This window comes from Hydra vulgaris, chromosome 08 (genome assembly GCF_038396675.1).
Source record: "Hydra vulgaris chromosome 08, alternate assembly HydraT2T_AEP".
In the NCBI taxonomy this organism is placed as follows: domain Eukaryota; kingdom Metazoa; phylum Cnidaria; class Hydrozoa; order Anthoathecata; family Hydridae; genus Hydra; species Hydra vulgaris.
In genome coordinates this window covers 24,412,511-24,432,500 of record NC_088927.1, presented here as the reverse complement: position 1 = coordinate 24,432,500, position 19,990 = coordinate 24,412,511, and the positions used below count along the sequence as shown (strand labels likewise).

At 24.5% G+C, this 19,990-nt stretch overlaps 1 protein-coding gene across 1 annotated transcript in view; it reads right to left on the bottom strand.

The window, feature by feature from the left end:
* LOC100206858 (E3 ubiquitin-protein ligase TRAF7) overlaps nt 1-19,990 on the bottom strand; it is a 42,577-nt gene that overhangs the window by 17,119 nt on the left and 5,468 nt on the right. Inside the window, exons 6-10 of the mRNA XM_065803286.1 lie at nt 15,347-15,386; nt 15,015-15,067; nt 4,032-4,128; nt 3,043-3,076; nt 144-219 (exon numbers count right to left, since the gene is read on the bottom strand). Coding sequence (XP_065659358.1) covers nt 144-219; nt 3,043-3,076; nt 4,032-4,128; nt 15,015-15,067; nt 15,347-15,386 — 300 coding nt within the window. The remainder of the gene's footprint in view (nt 1-143; nt 220-3,042; nt 3,077-4,031; nt 4,129-15,014; nt 15,068-15,346; nt 15,387-19,990) is intronic.

Here is a 19,990-nt window from a genome sequence, read left to right as displayed (position 1 = left end):
GCAAATTTGTAATAGTTTAGCTAAACAGTGGTTTAATTTCGTAGTTCATCTACATGTTTTAAATTTATTTCCTTTACTCATATATAAATGATCCACTTCTATGTTACGGATTATAATTTTAAATAAGTTCTGTACAAACTTACCATTTTTGTCATTAATTGACAAATAGAGCTGTTTGGACATCTAACAGGTGCATATTGACATTGTTCTTCATGTTCACTTAAACATTAAATAAATTAATCTGGTATTAAAATCTGTTAAAAAAATCAAAATAAAGCATGCGAAATCATCAGAGAAGTAAATTATTTCAAAAATAAAAATAATAATTATAACTAAAAATTATATTCAAATTACTTTCATAAATTTGTATATCAAAACAAAACAAACAAACAAATTACTGTATAATTAAAACAATTACAAATAGATATTTTAATTTAAATAAAAACATAAATAAATGACACATTTTTAATAACTTGACATGCCTATTTATTTGACCACTGTTTAGTAGCATTTTCTTTTTAACAATAAACTTTCTTACAACTCAATTGTTTTAAAATAATTTTACTAAGCATCATTTTGCATAGCAATTCTAATAATAAAAATATTATTTATAATCATAATTTAAAATGTTTACCTTGACAAAATAAAAATAAAAATTGATTTATGAGATGAGAAGACAATACATTCAAATTTATTGTTAAAAATGTTCTTAACAAAGTATGAACAAACAGCAATAATTGTTTTAAAATCCACTCAAATATCTATATATATATGCAGATATGCAAACATCGACTCAAATATCTATATATATATGCAGACATGCAAATATCGACTCAAATATCTGCAGCTTTCTATTTCAAGAATAAGTATATAAATCCTTTAACATTGTTTGACCTGCTCTAGCAACCATCATGTTTTGGAGTAGAACAGGTTATACAATATTAAGCACATGCAGATTTTGTTTCTCTTTAAAAAATTAGGCAGCATATATGCCAATTTAACTAATTGATTTTCCCCATATATAAATAGAAAATTTAGCATATGGAATTAATGATAATATCTCTTTAAAAAAGTAGTAACAATTGTAAAATAGAAGAAAAAAAGAAACAACTTTACAGTAACATTAGGGCCATCCTTAGGAGAAGATGGGGGTGCATATGGGGATGGCCTTGAATTAACAAACTGCGTTAATAACAGAGATTCATAGTTGGACCATAAACCTGTATGATACCTGTCATTTCTATACTCTTCAGTTTTATTTTTTTTTAAGTTTTTTTTTTAATTTGTCACTTTTTTTATGAACTTTTTTTCTTTTTATTTGGGTAATTTTTTAATTTGTGTCAGAGTTTTTCTGTTTTTATATGCAAAAAAATTATTTATTATAAACATATATTATAAGTTTTTAAATTGCTATTTTAACAACCTAGTTTGAAACTCAAAACTAGAGTCTCAAAGTCATAAGAGAAGTTTAGAAGTTTTATAAATATTCTGAGAAAAACAAGAAACTTAGAGAATACAAGAAAACTATAATTAAAAAAAAAAAATACTTTGATAATTTAAATTAAAAAAAACAAAAAAAAATTTCATTAAATAAATGAAGTAAACTAATAGTTGCAAACAAAATAGTTGTAACTATTAGTTCTGTAAAGAAAAAGCTTCTCAGAAAGAAATTGATGCTAACCATGGTTGGTGCCCAAAAACCCACCCAAAATCTTTCATTACTAGCTGGACAAGTGTGCAACTGTCATAAAAATCTTGCAAAATTTTACATATAATATAATACTTCATTAACTACTATAATATTTCATTAATTTGTTGTTGATGTTGCGCATTTTACACTATCACAATGCGCAACAACAACATTGAATAAATATGTTGGGAAACAGTTAGCATCTTTTAGTTCAAATGCATAGTAGCCAGGCATAAATTTGGAATGGACTTCATTCAATCCTCAGCTTCTTCTTTTTCACTTCTATCCAATGCTCTTCTTCCCTATGTATGTAAGAAAAGTTATAAGAGTAGTAAACTTAAATAAAAATTTTATTTGTATTTATTATTTTTTTATTTATTTATTATTTTTATCTGTATTTATTTAAATTTGATCACATGAAACTTTTTGCAACTTGCAAGTCCTTGCAAATCCAGTTTACCCTTCTGATTATTTGTTGTTGTAGTAACAAATTTAAAAATTAATGTTTGCCATTGCACCATCATTGTAGTTGACTGAGAAATTGATAAATAAGAAAAATCACAAACAAAGTTTAAATAATCTTGCTCCTTATCTTTTGACTGGTCCTAGACTAATTTGATGTTATAGATGTAAATGGCCTAGACTCTGAAACTGATTTATTACTAAATACTTCAGCGGAATCATTAGCGCTTCCTTTTTATATTTCTTCTGCATCTCTACTTTTTTAACTATGCTCGCTGTGCAATAATTACATATTACTCTATTTGGTTGATCACTTAATATGGTCACTTCATTCCACTCACTAGCTTTATTTTTTCTCCCTGAATAATAATTTGCATGTTGAAGAGCATATAATCTACATATATTTTAAATATAAATAAAATTTTAAAATGATAACTTGATTTCAAAATAGCTTTATTTTAGAAAAAAAATGCAACCTGATAATTAATTAAGCTATTGTATAAGACAATTTACCTGATAAAAATGAAAAAGAATTTATAAATAACTATAAATTAATCAAACCTTGTTACTACAGATTTGTACCTAACTTTGGCAAAAACCATAAAACCCACCCAAAAACTCAGTTGGTAAACCCTAATGCTAACCTATTAGAGTTTAATAAAGAGAGCTTACCACATTTTTTGGGCCCCTTTTTGGTTTGGCATCTTGCTTTATTTCTTTTGCGAATTTGCAACTATTATTTTAAAATATACATAAAAAAAAGAACTAAGAGTTTAATTTTGAGAGAAACAAATTGTTTAATTGACTTCTAAAAGTTAATCATTATTATTACTAGAATGATGAACAAATACTTAAAAACAAAATTAATAAATTTAAACAAAAAAACCTACATTTTTTCTGACATTTTTATTTTAGCAGGGCAACCTAATAAAAAATAAATCAAATACTTATACTAAACTAATATTTATACTAAACTTTAAATTAACTTAAAAGCAACAACTTGTATTAACAAGTACAAATAAAAATTTGTAAGAAGTCAAAAAGTAAATTATATAAATAGTGTGGTTGTTGAACGAATTGTCTCCTACTGTCATTTGTATCAAAGGTTACAAGCTTATTGTTAATTGTATCTAAGTAAAACAGTAAAAACTTATTTGATAGTGAATGAGGAATTTTCTCAATAGATATAACATCAATCAAAAGTTAGTTAAGTCTTTAAACTGGGACACTGGATAAGTGCGAATTTCACAAGTGCGAACCAGCATATGTGCAAAGCAGTTGCAAAAACTGGCATAAGTAAGCCGAAAGAATTGGTAAAAGTGCAAACTGGAATAAAAATGCTAAAAGAATTTGCAAGCATAAGTATAAGAGTGAATCGGCTTAATGATTCTCAGTTATGCCAATGTTTGCAAATTTTTTGGTGCATTTATGCCATTTAACATGTATGTCAGTTTTTGCAACAGCTTAGCACTTACGACAGTTCGTACTTATGTTAACATTTGCAATTTCTTTTGCTGCATTTATACCAGTTCACACTTATGCCAGCTTTTGCAACTGCTTTGCATTTATGTCAATTCTCACTAATGCAAGTTTGCACATATGTAAATGTGCTGTTATGAAATTGGCACTTAATTAGTTGCCCCCTTTGAATGTTAAAACAAAAAGACCATTAGACCATTGCTTATTAAAAAATATACACATTTAAATTCCCTTTAGAACATCAACAGAGCAGAGTTATAATAGGAAAATGAACCATATTGCAAAGATTAATTATCTCAATTATTGTTAAATATGTCACCAAAATTGTCACACCTGTTTTAAATGTATCTGTTAAATGTTTAATTTCTAATTGTAAGAATACAATTTCTAAATAAAATACCATTTTTATTAACTTCAAATTCACCAGGAATGCCTTTAGATGATGGCATGCATGCATATTTACAATATACATATAGCTCACCAACTTGTTCTCGAACCTATGTAAATAATAAAAATTTTATCGTTTCACATCATAAAAATAACTTTAAAGATTTTACACGAGTCAATTAATCCTATATATATTTTTTAGTTAAGAAGATAAGATAAAACTTGCAAAGATTTAATCAGATCAGGGTCATGATCACACAAATAGATGAAATATCTACATCTTTCATTCACTATTACTTTGCTGTTGAGTTACTTCTGTTGGAAATAATTTTTTCATTCGATCTTAGGCATATTCTAATGTCACTTTTCTTGGCAAATAAGAAATGAATAACCTTGTATTTTCTTTTGAATAATATAAACTATGCAAAAACATTAAAAGTGAAACCACCAACTTAGTTATTAAAAATATGACAGTTATCTTGCAAGTTATTAATGTGGCATCTTTTTTGCTTTGTTCTTTAACAGCAACTTTTGAAGGTGTGTGTATAGGAAGAAGATCAAAATCTAATAGAAAAGAGAAAACACTATTCATGTAGTGGGTTATTTTGCAAAAAACTTTTTGTCTTCAATCAAAAAACTTTTTTCAACCCTTTTTTTAAACAAGTTGGTTTTATTTTTGATTATTTTTAATAAAGCATGTATAATGTATGCCAGCATATATTTAATGTATGCAAGCATATATTTAAAATTTATGCTTTAAAAAAAATTTCAAATAAGACATTACAGCTTTTTCCATGTTGGACTGAAGTTTAGGTTTTTAAAATTTTTCATGATTTTAAAGAACCTAATCTAAAAAAACTAGATTAAAAATTAATAAAAATCAAATTGCATGCTGATTTACACACGGTGAACAAACATTTTAGAAAAATTCAGTTGATATAAGTTATCAAAGGTAGCCAGATCAAAATTTTTTTTAAATTGATTATTGATGCAAACCATCTGTTACCTAAGATGGCATCTTTTCTTTTCTTTAAATTTTTTGTACGCATTTAAAAGTCAGTTAAATTTTCCATAAAAATAAATTAAAATTAATAGTTCAATGAATTTTAAAATACTGATATGTCAATCTGAAAAATATTAATGTAGCCAAATAAACTGCTTTTTTTATATAGAAGTAATCAATAATGGGTAGAATTCCTGATCTTTCTTCACATTGTATTGGTAAAGCGTTAAACAAATAGTGCTATCTTGCTGAATTTAGTGAGTCTGAAAAAAGAGAATGTTTTAAAAAACTTTTTAAAACAAGACTTCTTATTCTTTCCGTGGAAAGTAAATCCCATAGAAGATTGTAAAGATTGTATATTACATAGCTGTGATGTCCACGACATTTAAATGAACTTATTGCGATGGCTTGTGAACAGTTAAAGAATTTTCAGATATTGTCAAAAATGATAAACTATCACATAAAAATACACAAAACCAGCAAATAGACCCTGGAAAAATTATCATACTGCCTTGGATACCAAAACTAAGCATTATACTTAAAAGAGAGTTTCATAAAGTACCGTTTTTTGCCATGCTAATTCTTTACTTAATATTTTTTGTCGCAATAAACAAATATTGCATCCAAATAGTTATCCAGGTGTCAATCAGTTAGATTGCTCATGTGGTGCGAGTTATGTCTGTGAAACAAGAAAGGAAATAACCACATGCGTTATTTTCTTTCTTGTTTCACAGACGGACATATCAGGTAAAGTCAAACACGCACAACATTGTACTCAAGCTTTACCAGGAAGCAAGTGCAGTCGCATACCTTGTTTGTTCACATTTAAAGTAATTTTTAGACAATTTGACCACATTTTTATATAGTAAGAGTTTTTAAAATTTGCGGCAGAACAAACATATAAAAAACAACAAAGAATAAAACAACAATACTCGCAGAAAGGAAATGAATACTATACAAAATAGAATATCTAAACAAACTGAAAAAAAAATCGAAAATTGAAAAAAAAAAAAAATTTACCTAAATATTTTATGCTTTTATTTTCTTTCTTTTTTTTAGTACATTTTTAGTACATTTTTTTAGTACATTTTTAGTACATTCCACTGCCAAAATTAATACAAATCGAGAAAGAAAGTTGATAAGAATATAACGAAAACAAAAACACTTTTTGATATACAATTTATTCAAGACTTTTGTTTTTTTATTAAAGAAATACTTTATTATTTGCGCTATAACTAAAGAAAATTTTGAAATTTATTTTTCAAATGTTTTTGCTAAACTTTACTTTTTTTATCAATGCACAGGAAAGCAAGAAAACTAATTGCTATTTATTTGTAAAAAAAAAATTTTTTAATTTTTTAACAAGTTTTTTATGTAAAATAATAAAAAGTCATTGATATTAATGCACAAATATAAAATATTTGGTTATTTTCACTACCTCCATTGAAATCTAAATTATGCATTTAAATTCGATAGTTTATTTCTTGATGAACTTTTTTTATCAATGCTCCAAAATCTGCATTGTTATATTACTAAACTTTTTTAACGAATTCTTAAAGAGCCTATTTAAAACATTTCGTTTAGTTTTTAAATATATTTTTTCAAACAGAGCAATCGTTATGTTCACTATCTCTAGTAATTCATTTTTATGTTGAAAATTGGGCAATGTAAAGGAAACAATTTCAGACAGTCATCAAGTATTGTAAATACATTTAAAAAAGAAGCCATAATATTCTTTTATTTAATTGCTTCTGTCATTACAAAATTTATTAATCAAATAGTATATTTACGAATATTTATAAAAATTTTTTTCTGATTTTCCTATTAGTAAAAGTATTGAGAAAAAGCGTTAAATATAGCAAAAACGCTTTGAAAAACTAAAAAAATTAAGAAAAAAAATTGACAAAGTTTCTCATAGTTCTAGAGTACATAGCAAATTAGTTTCATAAAAATTGTGAATAAATTGCATATCAAAATTTTCAATTGTTGTTATAAAATTATAAAATTGTTGTTATAAAATATAATACATTTTTTAAACTTGTATCAAATTCTGTAGCTAATAATAACACAAAAAATACAAAAGTTGTATAAAAATTTTATAACAAAAATAAGTTTCCTTTTTTAAGTTATTAAATTTTTCTAGTTTATTTAATTGAAATTTGATATTTCATATTTCATTACAATTTTGTTTTCTTTTTTTAGTATTTTTTTTCTGAGTAGATAAGTTTAGCTTTTTGCCGCCAATTATTGAAATGCTTTAAAAGTTAAAAAATGTGAACTGCCATGATCAGTGTGTCTAAAAAAATAACTTTAAATATGGACGAACAAGCTGTGCAACCACATGCTTTCCAGGAAGGCTTGCAGCGAAGAACCCAGGGTTTATTTTGGGGATACCGCTTTTTTTCTGGCAACATTGGGAAGAGGGGGTATGTTTTTGATTACCTTCTGCCCCCTCTTCTTCCCTACTTAAAATCGGTGCTGCGAAAATGATTTTTAGCCATCATTTTTTCAATCATCATTTTAATCATTTGTATTTATCTTGTTTAGTTTTATCCTAAGATAAGGAGTTGATTTAAAGACATTTTTTGAATATATGAATTTACCGGTGGACAAATCTTACTTTAGTTACGATAAGAAAACTATTTTACTAATGACTTTAATAAACGCTTTTGTTGAAAATAACACGCTATCTAAATATTAATACGCTAATGAATATTATTATTATTAGTGCGCATAGTTTTGTATAGTTTCGCCTATTGTTCGTATTGTTACTTACGGTTCTGTATTCTGTAAAATACACTATTTCTTAGTTTTTAAGTAGTTTCTAGACTTTTTTTATGCGAGGTTATATTTTCCATGCGGTCTTTCGAGTAAGGTCAGCTAGCGAATTAGAGCTAATGTTCTCAAGAACATTTGAACTATTTAACTATTCTCAAGAAGAATTGATGTTGTTCATTGTTTAAAATAAAAATTTAAATAATCGTTTGTTTGTTGTTGGGAGTTTTTATTTTTCTAATTTTTATAGCCTGATTTCTTTTTTTAGAAGAAGTTAGAAATAAAATGTCTGGTAAAATAGTTTTTTTAGTATTATCTAAATATGAATACTTTAATTTATCTAATCTTCTAAATATGAATACTGTAATTTAATAGTGTTAGTGTCGTCTCACTTTCTTTGTTAATAAAGAACTTTCTAGGCTTTTCTAAAAGCATTTCTTTACTCCACGCGGTCTTTCAAGCAAGGTCTTCCAGCTGATTAGAGCTGATAAATTATTAGTTTCAATTGGAATTGATGATGCTCATTGTTTAAAAACTAAAATTTGTTTGTTGTTTGTTGTTTTTATTTTTCTGTTTTTTTTTAGAAGAAGTTAAAACTAAAATGACAGGTAAAATAGTTTTATTTAGTACAATGTTTATTTTTTAGTAAAGTGTTTCAGTTTTGTCTTCAGTCTTTTTAGATCATTTTAAGCAAGTATTGTTTCATTTTTTAGAGCAGTTAGAAGGAGCTGAAGGCCTTTTTAGTAAGTATATAGTGTATAGTAGTTTATTTATAGTTTATATTAGTAACATAGTTATATTAGTTTATTTATAGTTTATATTAGTTCATATAGTATATTATAGTATATATATATTATATAGTAGATTATAGATTAGGATTAATGAGAATAAAATTTTTTTAGACAGGCAAGCTGACAGCGACTTAAGTAAGCTTTATCATTTAGATTTTATTTGAGTACAAATGTAGCATTAGCAATTTTATTGTATGTAATTTTATCTCAATTTTTATTTTTAGACAGACAGATAGAACTCAGTGAGGACTTAGATTTTGTAGATTTAAAAGCTTCTTTTGAATATTCTTTTAAATCATTGAATATGTTTTATATATTTTAATAAATTTTGTCATTTAGGTGTGGTAGCATCATCAGTTGGTGCAAATAGTAATGTCTTTTATTTTATTCTACAGCAAATAGTAATGTCTTTTATTTTATTTTAAAAAGAATCAATAAATATTGTTTATTTAAACATAATCATCAGCATAAAATAGATAAGATAGATAAAATAGCTTTTTTATTTAATATTTTTTTATTTAGTTATAACTTCAGTTGCACCAGCCGCAACAGGTAACTTAGTACATTTTATTATAATATGCTTGAATTACATTTTTTATTTAACTTTTCAAGCAATAAATATTGTTTATTTCAACATTATCGTCAAGGTTATATAAATAAACTTTTTATTTGATAATTTATTTTAGTTGCTTCTGGATCAACTTTAAATAATGGTAACTCATTAATTCATATTTTATTATAGATAAATGTAGATAAAAAAATATAAGTTGGAAATTTTTGTAGATTTAAAAGCAGTAAGCTTTTTTCTAAAGGTTCTTTCTATTTTTGGATTAAATCCACTATCACTACATTTGTTCTATGTTTATATAATGTACTTTAATAATTTTTGTCATTTTGGGGTTCGTTACTTTTCTGTTTTTTATTTAATAAAAAAACAAGCAACAAATATCATTTTCATTTAGCTTCATCAACCTCATTATCAAGAATAATTTTTTTTTGGTAGTTTTTCACATAGGTAAAACACTTTCAAAACATTATAATAGCATCCTAATTTTTTTAAATAGCAATGAAGTAATAAGTAAGTTTGATTTTATTATATAGATTTTCTTTTCCACTTTTTTTTTTAAATTAAATTAAAAATGTTTTTTCTATTTTAGATCTGAAGCAACTGCTTGGTAAGCAACAATATATTGTATATATAAATTATGTTAGTGTGTCAATGTTCCTAAAGAACAGAGCAACAAATTGGTAAATTCACTTATCTAATTTTTTCTTTCTTCTACACAGTGTTTCACCATCAGTAGGTTCATCAGGAAGAATTCTTCCTGATGAACCTACTGATGGTGAAACACTGTAGAAGTAAGAAAAAATTAGATAAGTGTTTATAGTAATATATATATATATATATATATATATATATATATATATATATATATATATATATATATATATATATATATATATATATATTTTTTAAGATTATTCACCTCCCCAAGGCCCGAGGGGGGCCACTACAGTCGAGGAGGCTACTCATTTTTTTTTTTAAGTTGTTATTCGTGGTACAACCCTCTCTCAACTCTTTAACTCCGAAACACGAACCTTTCCGAGCAAGGCCGCTGCGCGGAGAAACTAAGTTGAGCGCGGTACTTCCAGGGATGTGGTGGGAGTCGAACTCCGAACCTCTCGCTTATGAAGCGAGCGCTCTTACCACTACACCACTACCGCATATTATATTATTACCGCATATTATATTATATATATATATATATATTAATATAAAGTCTTTACAACTCTTTTTTTTTTACTATTTTTTAAAATTTTTCTTATATAAATGTACTTACGTTATGTATTTATATACATGTACTTATGTAAAAAAAATTCAAATGTTTATATTTACAATTTTTTTCCATCTAGATGAATTGTCAAATGGCAAAGGTAAATTTCATTTAAAATGTCTTATGTATGTGTTTTTATTTATCTTTTAGCAAGCAAGAAGAACACTTAAGTTTATGCTTTTTTTAGATAAAACACCAAACGGTAATTATAAGTTCTCAATTGCTATAATATTTGCTTGATTATAAGTAATACATTTTTTAATTATAATTTTGCTCCATCATTTAAAATTAAAATTTTAAAATTCAGTTTAAAAAAATATATTAATTTTTATTTTTAGAACTTATGTATGAAGATTATAAAGTCTTTCGGAAAAAGAAACCCAGACCTTTGACCAATCGGTCATTTCAGAGGTGGGTTCAGTATGGGGGGACTGACCACCCATCATTTAGATGGGGAGGTCAACATCCCTCATACAGGGGTCGAAGGTCCGGCGGGAAAATTGAAAACTTTCATGTCTACAATTAAAAAAATGTTATTTGTAGTCATGAAAGTTTTTGTGTATATGTGTATATATTTGTTTTTTGAAAATTTTGTTTTTTCTTTTGTGTACAGTGTGTATGTGTGTGTGTGCATATACATACATACATACATATATATATATATATATATATATATATATATATATATATATATATATATATTATATATATATATATATATATATATACATACATACATATATATACATAACTACATATATATATATATATATATATATATATATATATATATATATATATATATATATATATATATATATATATATATATATATATATATATATATATATATATATATGTATACACATATATAAATTTTATTTTTTGTAAATAACTTTTGCTCTCCTACAGTAAGTGTAGAGTAGATTATGATGAGCATCTTAAGCCGAAATTGGAATATTTTCATATATAATTATGCTGGATCTAAAGTTTTTGTGAATAATCAATTTTTAGGGATCTCTATTCACGATTCACTTAGATATTTGTACACCCGAAACTTTTTATTAAAAACACAGAGGTTTTAAAAAAGTAGCAAAAGTGCTCATATTACCCACACCACTTGGTAATATGGGCACTTTAAATTAGATCAAAAAAATAACATTAATTAAATTAAAAAATACTAATCTGACAATTAGAACAAAATTTTTTTTATCAATAACATTATTTAATTTTTGGCATAAACTTAAATTTTAAAAAAAAGAGCCTAATATTTCTTACTTCTGTTTTTTAAATATATTTTGCTTTGCATAATTTATGGACAATCCCTTACTGTTATATATTTAATGTCTGTTTTCTGGCCTTTTTTTGTTATATGTATATAGAAAATATGTCTGTTAATATTTATTGTAATGTGATCTTACAAACATCTTAAGCTATTTGCTAATGCTTTGTGTAATTGTTGTGATGTTATTGTTGTAATGTTTTGTGTTGATAGACAGCTTGGCTTACCTTCCGGTTGGTGTCTGTCGTTAAAAATGATTACAGGTAGTTTCACTAACTGCTTTTAATTATTCACTAAAAGCCAAGATAACATTTGATATTACTACAGTACAATTTTTATACCTCATATTAATTTTTTTTTATCTTTAGTGTTATTAATTATTTTCCTCTTTGAATGAGATTAGTTAAATGAGTTGGCTTTTGATTAAAAGATTTTGGTTTCAAAACTGAACACCATTGTCAAAATGCTCTGGGTTAAGTAGTTTTTAAAAATCTGGTTTCTATTTTGTTCTTTTTTAATTTTTACTAACTTACTTTTCTATAATTTCCTGCTAATATGGAATCACGTAAATTTTTAAATATGTTTAATCGGTAATAACCATTTTTAATTATTTTAATATGGTTTTCTTTACAATAGGCTATCTTACAATAGGCTTCTTTACAATAGCCTTGGTCCTGTAGATGGCGGCTGATATAACTGATTTTGAAAAGTGCCTTCAATGTTGATCAATTGTTTTCAATTGTCTTCAATTGTTTTTAAAGAAAAATTTGTTTTATGAAGGGTTTTTATTATATATATATTTTTGTTACACATTTAATTACATATCATGTAAATAAATTTGTTTAAAAAAAAAGGAAACACAAGTTTAAATATACTTTTTACAACTGTTTTATATGGTTTTAACATCTGTTTATAATCTTTTCAGCTCATGCTAAGTGAATAAAAAAAATTAACTTTTTTTACTCTTTTTGCTTTTAGACTAATTGCTCAACTTTATGTGAATACATTTATCGATTTTGCTCAAATTTGTATTCACGTAAAGCGTATCAATTACTTCAAAAATGTTGAGTAAAGCAATCGCGTTCTTGAATAAAAGAATTTCTTTTCATACAAGTTGACAAGTTATATTTATAATTTATATTAACATACAAGTTAAGGCATAATTTTTGTGAACATTTATCTTTTAAGCTTCACTCATCACTCTTAGAAAAATAAAGAACAGTTTGAAAAGAATTAGAAACTACTCAGTTAAAAGTAAAATTAAGAGAAAGGAAAGAGAAAATTTATTCTGGATATTTTACCTAAACAACTTTCCGCAACTTTAAAATAAGACTTGGATAATCTATGCACATAATTCAAGTCATATTTTAACGTAACGATTTTGTTGTTATTTGCGCATATAATGTTTGAATGTTCGAATTTAACTTAACCGTAATCTGTATCTTTAATGAAGCTTACAATTTAGTTGAACTAGGAAGCCAAGAAAAATAAATGTAAGCAGAACTAGAAAAACATTAATAAATTTATAATTCGTTAGAGAAAACAAATAAAAATTAAATTGTTATTAATTATTTATTTACTAAAAACCTGTATTACGGGTTGCCTACTGCTAGTTAGTAAATAATTATGGAAAATTGTTTAAAGTATTTTAAATATTTATTAACTATATTAAATTAGTAATTTCAATATAAAATTTCAAAATAGTAAATTCAACTTTAGTAATTATTAATGTTTTAAATAAATAGTAATTAAATCTTTAAATAATTTAAACAATTTTTCTATATACTATATCTATTATTATAATCTATATTTATTTATACCCTATATAATATGAAATTTTTCTAAAGTGAAAGATTGGTCTTAAAGAAAACCCTAACTTATCCTATTTATTATTTACACTGAAAAAAGCACTTACTGCAAGGTAAGTGATTTTTTCAAGCAAATCTGTTCATTTAACTTTTACTCAAGGTAATAATTTTTAAAGTAATTTTAAAGCGCCTTTTAAATTAAAGATATTTAAAGAAGAGATAATTACGGTAAACATAACTTTAAAAATGTTACTTTTTTTAATATTAAAAACATATTAAATTTTATAAAGCATATTTAAAAAAACATATTTTAAAAAATATATTTTATTTTTTTAATCATTAAGTATAATTAAGTATAATTTTAAAAATTACTTTAATAAATAAGTTACATTTACTATGGGTTATTTTTAACAGATCTTAGTAAAACTTTTATTAAGATATTTTAACTTTACTTGTATTATTTTAAAAGTCAAAAAGAATATGGAAAAGAAACAAAACTTTCTGAAAAAGTTTACGCTTTGTTTTTTCATTTTCATCGCATAAACTTAAATAGCAAGCTAAAGACCAAAAGTTCATTCATTCAAAAATTAAATTTGTGTGATAGTTATAAGGACTGAAATTTTTTACTTTTGTTCATTTATTCTCAAAAGCAGTTTACTCTTAATTGCCAAAAACAAAAGTTAACTTAACTCTGAATGGATATTTAAAAAATGTTAACTGTTTTAAAATGTTAAATGTCTAAAATGTTCTATCTTTCAAAAAAGCAAATTTTTTATACATTTCATTGTTATAAAATTTTGCAACAAATTTTAAAAATTACATTTCATAGCAACAATCACTTTTTTAAAACTAACGTTCAGTTAGTAATAGTTGCGTCATTACGTAAAAAAGCAATTTCTTTTTAATTCATTTTATTGACCTGAAGAGTAAATGAGGTAGCTAAAATAAATTGAAAATTATTTATATACTACTGCATTTAAAACTGAAAATGTTATTTTCTATTTTAAATTTTTAAATAAAAAGGTAAAAGAAAAATTAAAAAAAAAACTTTGGGGGGCTTTTTTGTGGGTGCATTTACCGCTCCAACGGTACTAAAACAGGTCTGGGTTTGTCCCTGGCTTGGTAGTGGTACAAATAACTGGACTAAACCAAAAATAATTTAACTAAATTTAAATAATTTAACTGAAAGGCAAAAAAAAAAAATAAACACCTCCTTAATTATACCCCCCTCCTCCCTAGATCCTTTACAGGTGGTGTAGATGTGTGTTTAGCAATCAAAATTTGATTATGAGGCTCAATGGTAAAGACAGATTGAAAATGTTTACATAAAATATTTGAATATTAAAACACAGGCATAAAAAAAATAAATACTTAATAAAGAATGAAAAATCTATATCTATTTTATACCCTATATAATATGAAATTTTTCTAAAGTGAAAGATTGGTCTTAAAGAAAACCCTAATTTATCCTATTTATTATTTACACTGAAAAAAGCACTTACTGCAAGGTTGAATACAACCATTACCAATTTGGAACCATCTGTAGGGCAAGTAACTAAAAAATTAATAATATAATAATGTATATGTGCGTGTAAAAATAAGTATATGTGTGTGCAAGTGCATATATATATATATATATCATGTTATAAAAATATAATTCAAGCCCAACAGATGTGTATATCATACAATGTCATCAGCAATGTTATCAGAAAAAGAAAATTGTTCTTTTACACTTTAATTTTTAAAACACCATCTTAAATCTAGACAATAAAAAAAATAATAATAAAAATAAAAAAACTATACATTATACAGATATTAAATGTTAGCAACATACCTTCTGGGTTTCTAAGAACACACTGCTGACAAAAAGTATGCTATAAAGTAAAAAAAAAAAACATTTAATAAAACTCTAAATACAAAATATAATAATATACAAAGAGTTACAAATAAAAAACAAAAAAATACACTTTTATTTATAAGCTTTTAATAAATATTGTATAAATATTTTATTTGATTATCATTAGGTTAATCTTTACTGGCTCTATTTAATATGCGAATGGTATAATAATTTATAATGTACATTATAAATATACAACTTATTGGGTCTTCAAATGAAAAAATACAAAGGTCGCCACAGAGATCAAAATTAACATACTATTTTATTTGAAAAACTTGCTGTTGAAAAAAATAAAACTATCTTTATAATGGGTGATTTTAATATAGATCTTATAAAAGCAAACTCAGTAATTCAATCTCGGAGTATTTGAACACCATTGCTTTAAACAACTTTCTTCCTTTTATATCTTTACCGACAAGAATTACCAATCACTCAAGTACTTTATTGGATACTATATTTTCTAATTCAACTTTTAAAGATATTTTTTATGGCAATCTAACTATTACAATATCGGATCATTTGCCACAGTTTCTAATTTTTTCATCTTTTAAAAAAACAAATATTAATTCTTGTAAAAGTAATATTCTTCTTCAAAACTTCAAAAAATTAAATAGTGAAGAATTCAGGAATTAGGACTCTTTTAAATATACATTCGAATGATATCTTATATCCATCTTGTATATCTTCAAACAATACCACTAAAAATGATCCAGTTAAAATTGTGGAAATTTTTAACTCCTTTTTTATTTCAATCCCTGAAAAACTGCAAAAAAATATTAATTTATCCCATACTGACCATAAGTATTTAAAAACGTCAAACCCTAACTCTCTTTTCATTAAACCTACTGAAAAAAATGAAATAATATCAACTATTCTTTTTCTAAATGATAGCAAAGCTTCTGGTCCAAACAGCGTTCTAACCTTTATTCTAAAACTTCATGCTAATGATATTTCTTCAGTACTTTCTAAACTATTTAATCTCTCATTTGCTACTGTTATATTCCCTAATATTTTGAAAACTGCATCTGCTAAACCAATTCATAAAAAGGACTTAAAACTTGACAGCAATAACTATAGACCAATATCATTTTTATCAAATATCAGCAAAATTCTTGAAAAATTAATGTATTTTTGTATCTACCACTTTATTGATAATTCTAAGTGTCTCTATGACCACCAGTTTGGATTTCGTTTAAAACACTCTACTTCCCATGCACTTATTAGCACTACTGAAATGATTTGTGATGTGATTGATAGTGGTTCTTTTGCTTTTGGCGCCTTTATTGATCTCCAAAAAGCATTTGATACAGTTGACCATAAGATTTTAATTGAAAAATTGTATCACTATGGTATACGGGGTATCGCTAATGATTGGTTTTCATCCTATATTAATAATCATACTCAGTTTGTCTCGATTAATGGGCTTCAATCCACATGTAAAGTTATTAAGTATGTACCACAGGGTTCTGTATTAGGACCTTTACTGTTTTAATATATATTAACAATCTGCCTCACTCTATAAATAATTCGATTGTTCATCATATCACTGACAACACTAATCTTCTATGCATAAATAAATCACTCGCGCAGCTTTGTAAAAAAGTTAATTCAGATCTCCATCATTTGTGTCATTGGTTAAATAGTAACCGTTTTTTCCTAAATATCAATAAAACTGAATTTATTATTTTTCACCCTCCAAAAAAAAAAGATTGACAGTAATAATGTGAAAATTAGAATTAATGGTAAAAGATTTTTCCTATCTAAATATATAAAATACCTCGGGATATTTTTTGACAAAAACCATGGTACTATCAACTAATTAAATTAAATAAAAAACTCTCACGTGCTAATAGTATGCTGTCATTAATACGACACAATGTTCCCCAACATATTTTAATATCAGTTTACTATTCCTTACTCTCCTCACATCTAAGTTAGTGTTGCACTGTTTGGGGTCAAAAAGGTAGTTTTCTATTACATCGTATAAATAGTTTACAATGCACTTCCTTAAGAATTATGACATTTTCTTCCTTACGATCTAATATCAAAAATAGGTTTTCTGAATTAAAAATTCTAAAATTTCAAAATCTTGTAAAGCTTTATAATTGTCTCTTTGTGATTGATTTTATTCAAAATAAACTACCAAATTCGTTCAATAATTTTTTTATTAAAACAAGTGACACACAAATATTACACTCGAAATACTGAAAATTTTAACTTGCACACTTCCTTTTTCAACACTATCAAATATGGCAAGCTCTCTATTAAACATCAATGTATTTCTCACTGGAACCAAATGATACCATTTAGAAAAAAAAGATTTTAACTAAATACCCTTTTATTACTAACATTCTTCTTCTCAAACGAAACCTAATTAAGAAATTTATATTTGAGTATATATTTAATGAATATTAATTTTATCTTTTATTATTATTGCTTTTTTATATTACTGTATTTGTAAAACAACTATTACTTTTATTTTATACTGTCTTTTTTAACTCTACTAATATTACTATTATCATTAATTTATTTTTGTTTTTTAAATCTTATTAATATTACTTATAATGATAGTCATAGTGATTCAATTGTAGTAATAGTTTTATGGTTATTGTCCTAATTTTTGTTAATGTTATGTTTATTTTAATAATTTCTGTCAGTTGTAAACTTTACTATAATTACTTTTACCATAGTTTTTATCATTAGTTATAATTTTTAGTAAAGTTATCATGTTATAGTTACTATTTGTAATGTTTTTTTATTGAAATTATTATTAATATTATTATATTATTATTGCAATTTTTAATATTATCTTTATTTATTAGTGCTTTATTTTCCTTGCTTTCCTTTTTTTATTTTTTCTATTTTTTATTTTATTTTTTTTTCCACTATATCTTATTTTAAATTCTTTATATATTTTATTTATAGTTCTTTTTTTTTTTTTTGTATTTGTTTTTTTGTTTTGTTTTTAGGAGTCACTCCATTGACTAGTTTTTAACTATATGAGTGACACCTAACCTTATTTATGTGAGTTTATGTATTACTATAAATATTATGTTATATATTATTGTAAATTTTCATACTTAATGATTAAATAAATGGATTATAGTTAAAGTGTTATAAAATAACCACTAATTACTAAGTAATTATTAAACCAAATAAAATGTTAGTTAAGTTCATTCAACTTCAAAAACTACATGATAGTCTTAAAAGCTAATGATTAACCCTCTCTGTCCAACACCAAAAGTTTATATATATATATATATATATATATATATATATATATATATATATATATATATATATATATATATATATATATATATATATATATATATATATATCTATATCTATATATATATCTATATGTATATATATATATATATATATATATATATATATATATATATATATATATATATATATATATATATATATATATATATATATATATATATTATATTAGTAGAAAATCACTTAACAAAAATTTTTTCCATTTAACACTGTGTTTCATCAACAAAGATTCATCAGAAATTACTATGTAAATATATTAAATACATCAATTATTAAGTTTACTTATTACTTTATTAAATAAAGTAACAAATTAAATATAATGTTTACAATAAACTTATTTTATTTAAATTATCAAAAAATATTATACGTAATTTCATTTCAGGCGCGGATCTAGGGTATTTTTTATGGCTATGGCTGCACCGCAAAATAATCAATGAAATAAAAAATAATATAATATTCCAACATATTTTTAAAGTGAAAATAATATAAATATTTAAGATAAGTTTATTTTTATTTGATGTGTAAAATCGGCATTAAAAGCAATTACTTAAAACTAAAAAAACTGGAATAAAAAAAGAGATTGGTCATTACAGATCAGTTTGTGGTTAAGCCACAAACAACCTGATTTTATGGCATAGGCTGACTATATTATGGTTTTTTTTTAGTAATATACTTTTATTGTAAACTTGCATGTTGAAGCCTGTGGCTAGATTGTTTTTTACTTCATGGCTATACTTATTTCCCAGTCTTTTTGTGCCCACTTATATTCAAATAACCCAAACACCTTTATTATTTTCTTAGTAAATTGATAGTTATGCCAAATACGTTTTAAAAGAATACTGTTCCAAATGCTATTCATGCTTCTCACATTCAAAACATAAAATGTTGCAAAAAAAATTGTTTACAAAACTAAATGGTTTAAATATCTCACTAGTTTAATTTATTGATAAGCTTTTGGCAAGAAGATGCTATAATATAAATGTTTTTATACCATCTTTTAAAATGGATCAAGGTTTTGAAGCTTAAAAATATATTTTTTTAACTATGTTTGCACAAACTATATTTATTATAAAAACATAACATGCTTTTTATACCTGTAACTATGCTTGCTTAGATACAATTGTTTATCTGCTTATTATTATAACATTCTTATAACATTTAACTTTTACATTCTTATTTTATTCAACAGCTTAATACTATTAATAAAAGTTTTGCCACAGAGCTGTATATACAATTTCTATTTTCATTTGCTATAAATGTAAACAGTTAAAATATTACTTTTTTTTTTCT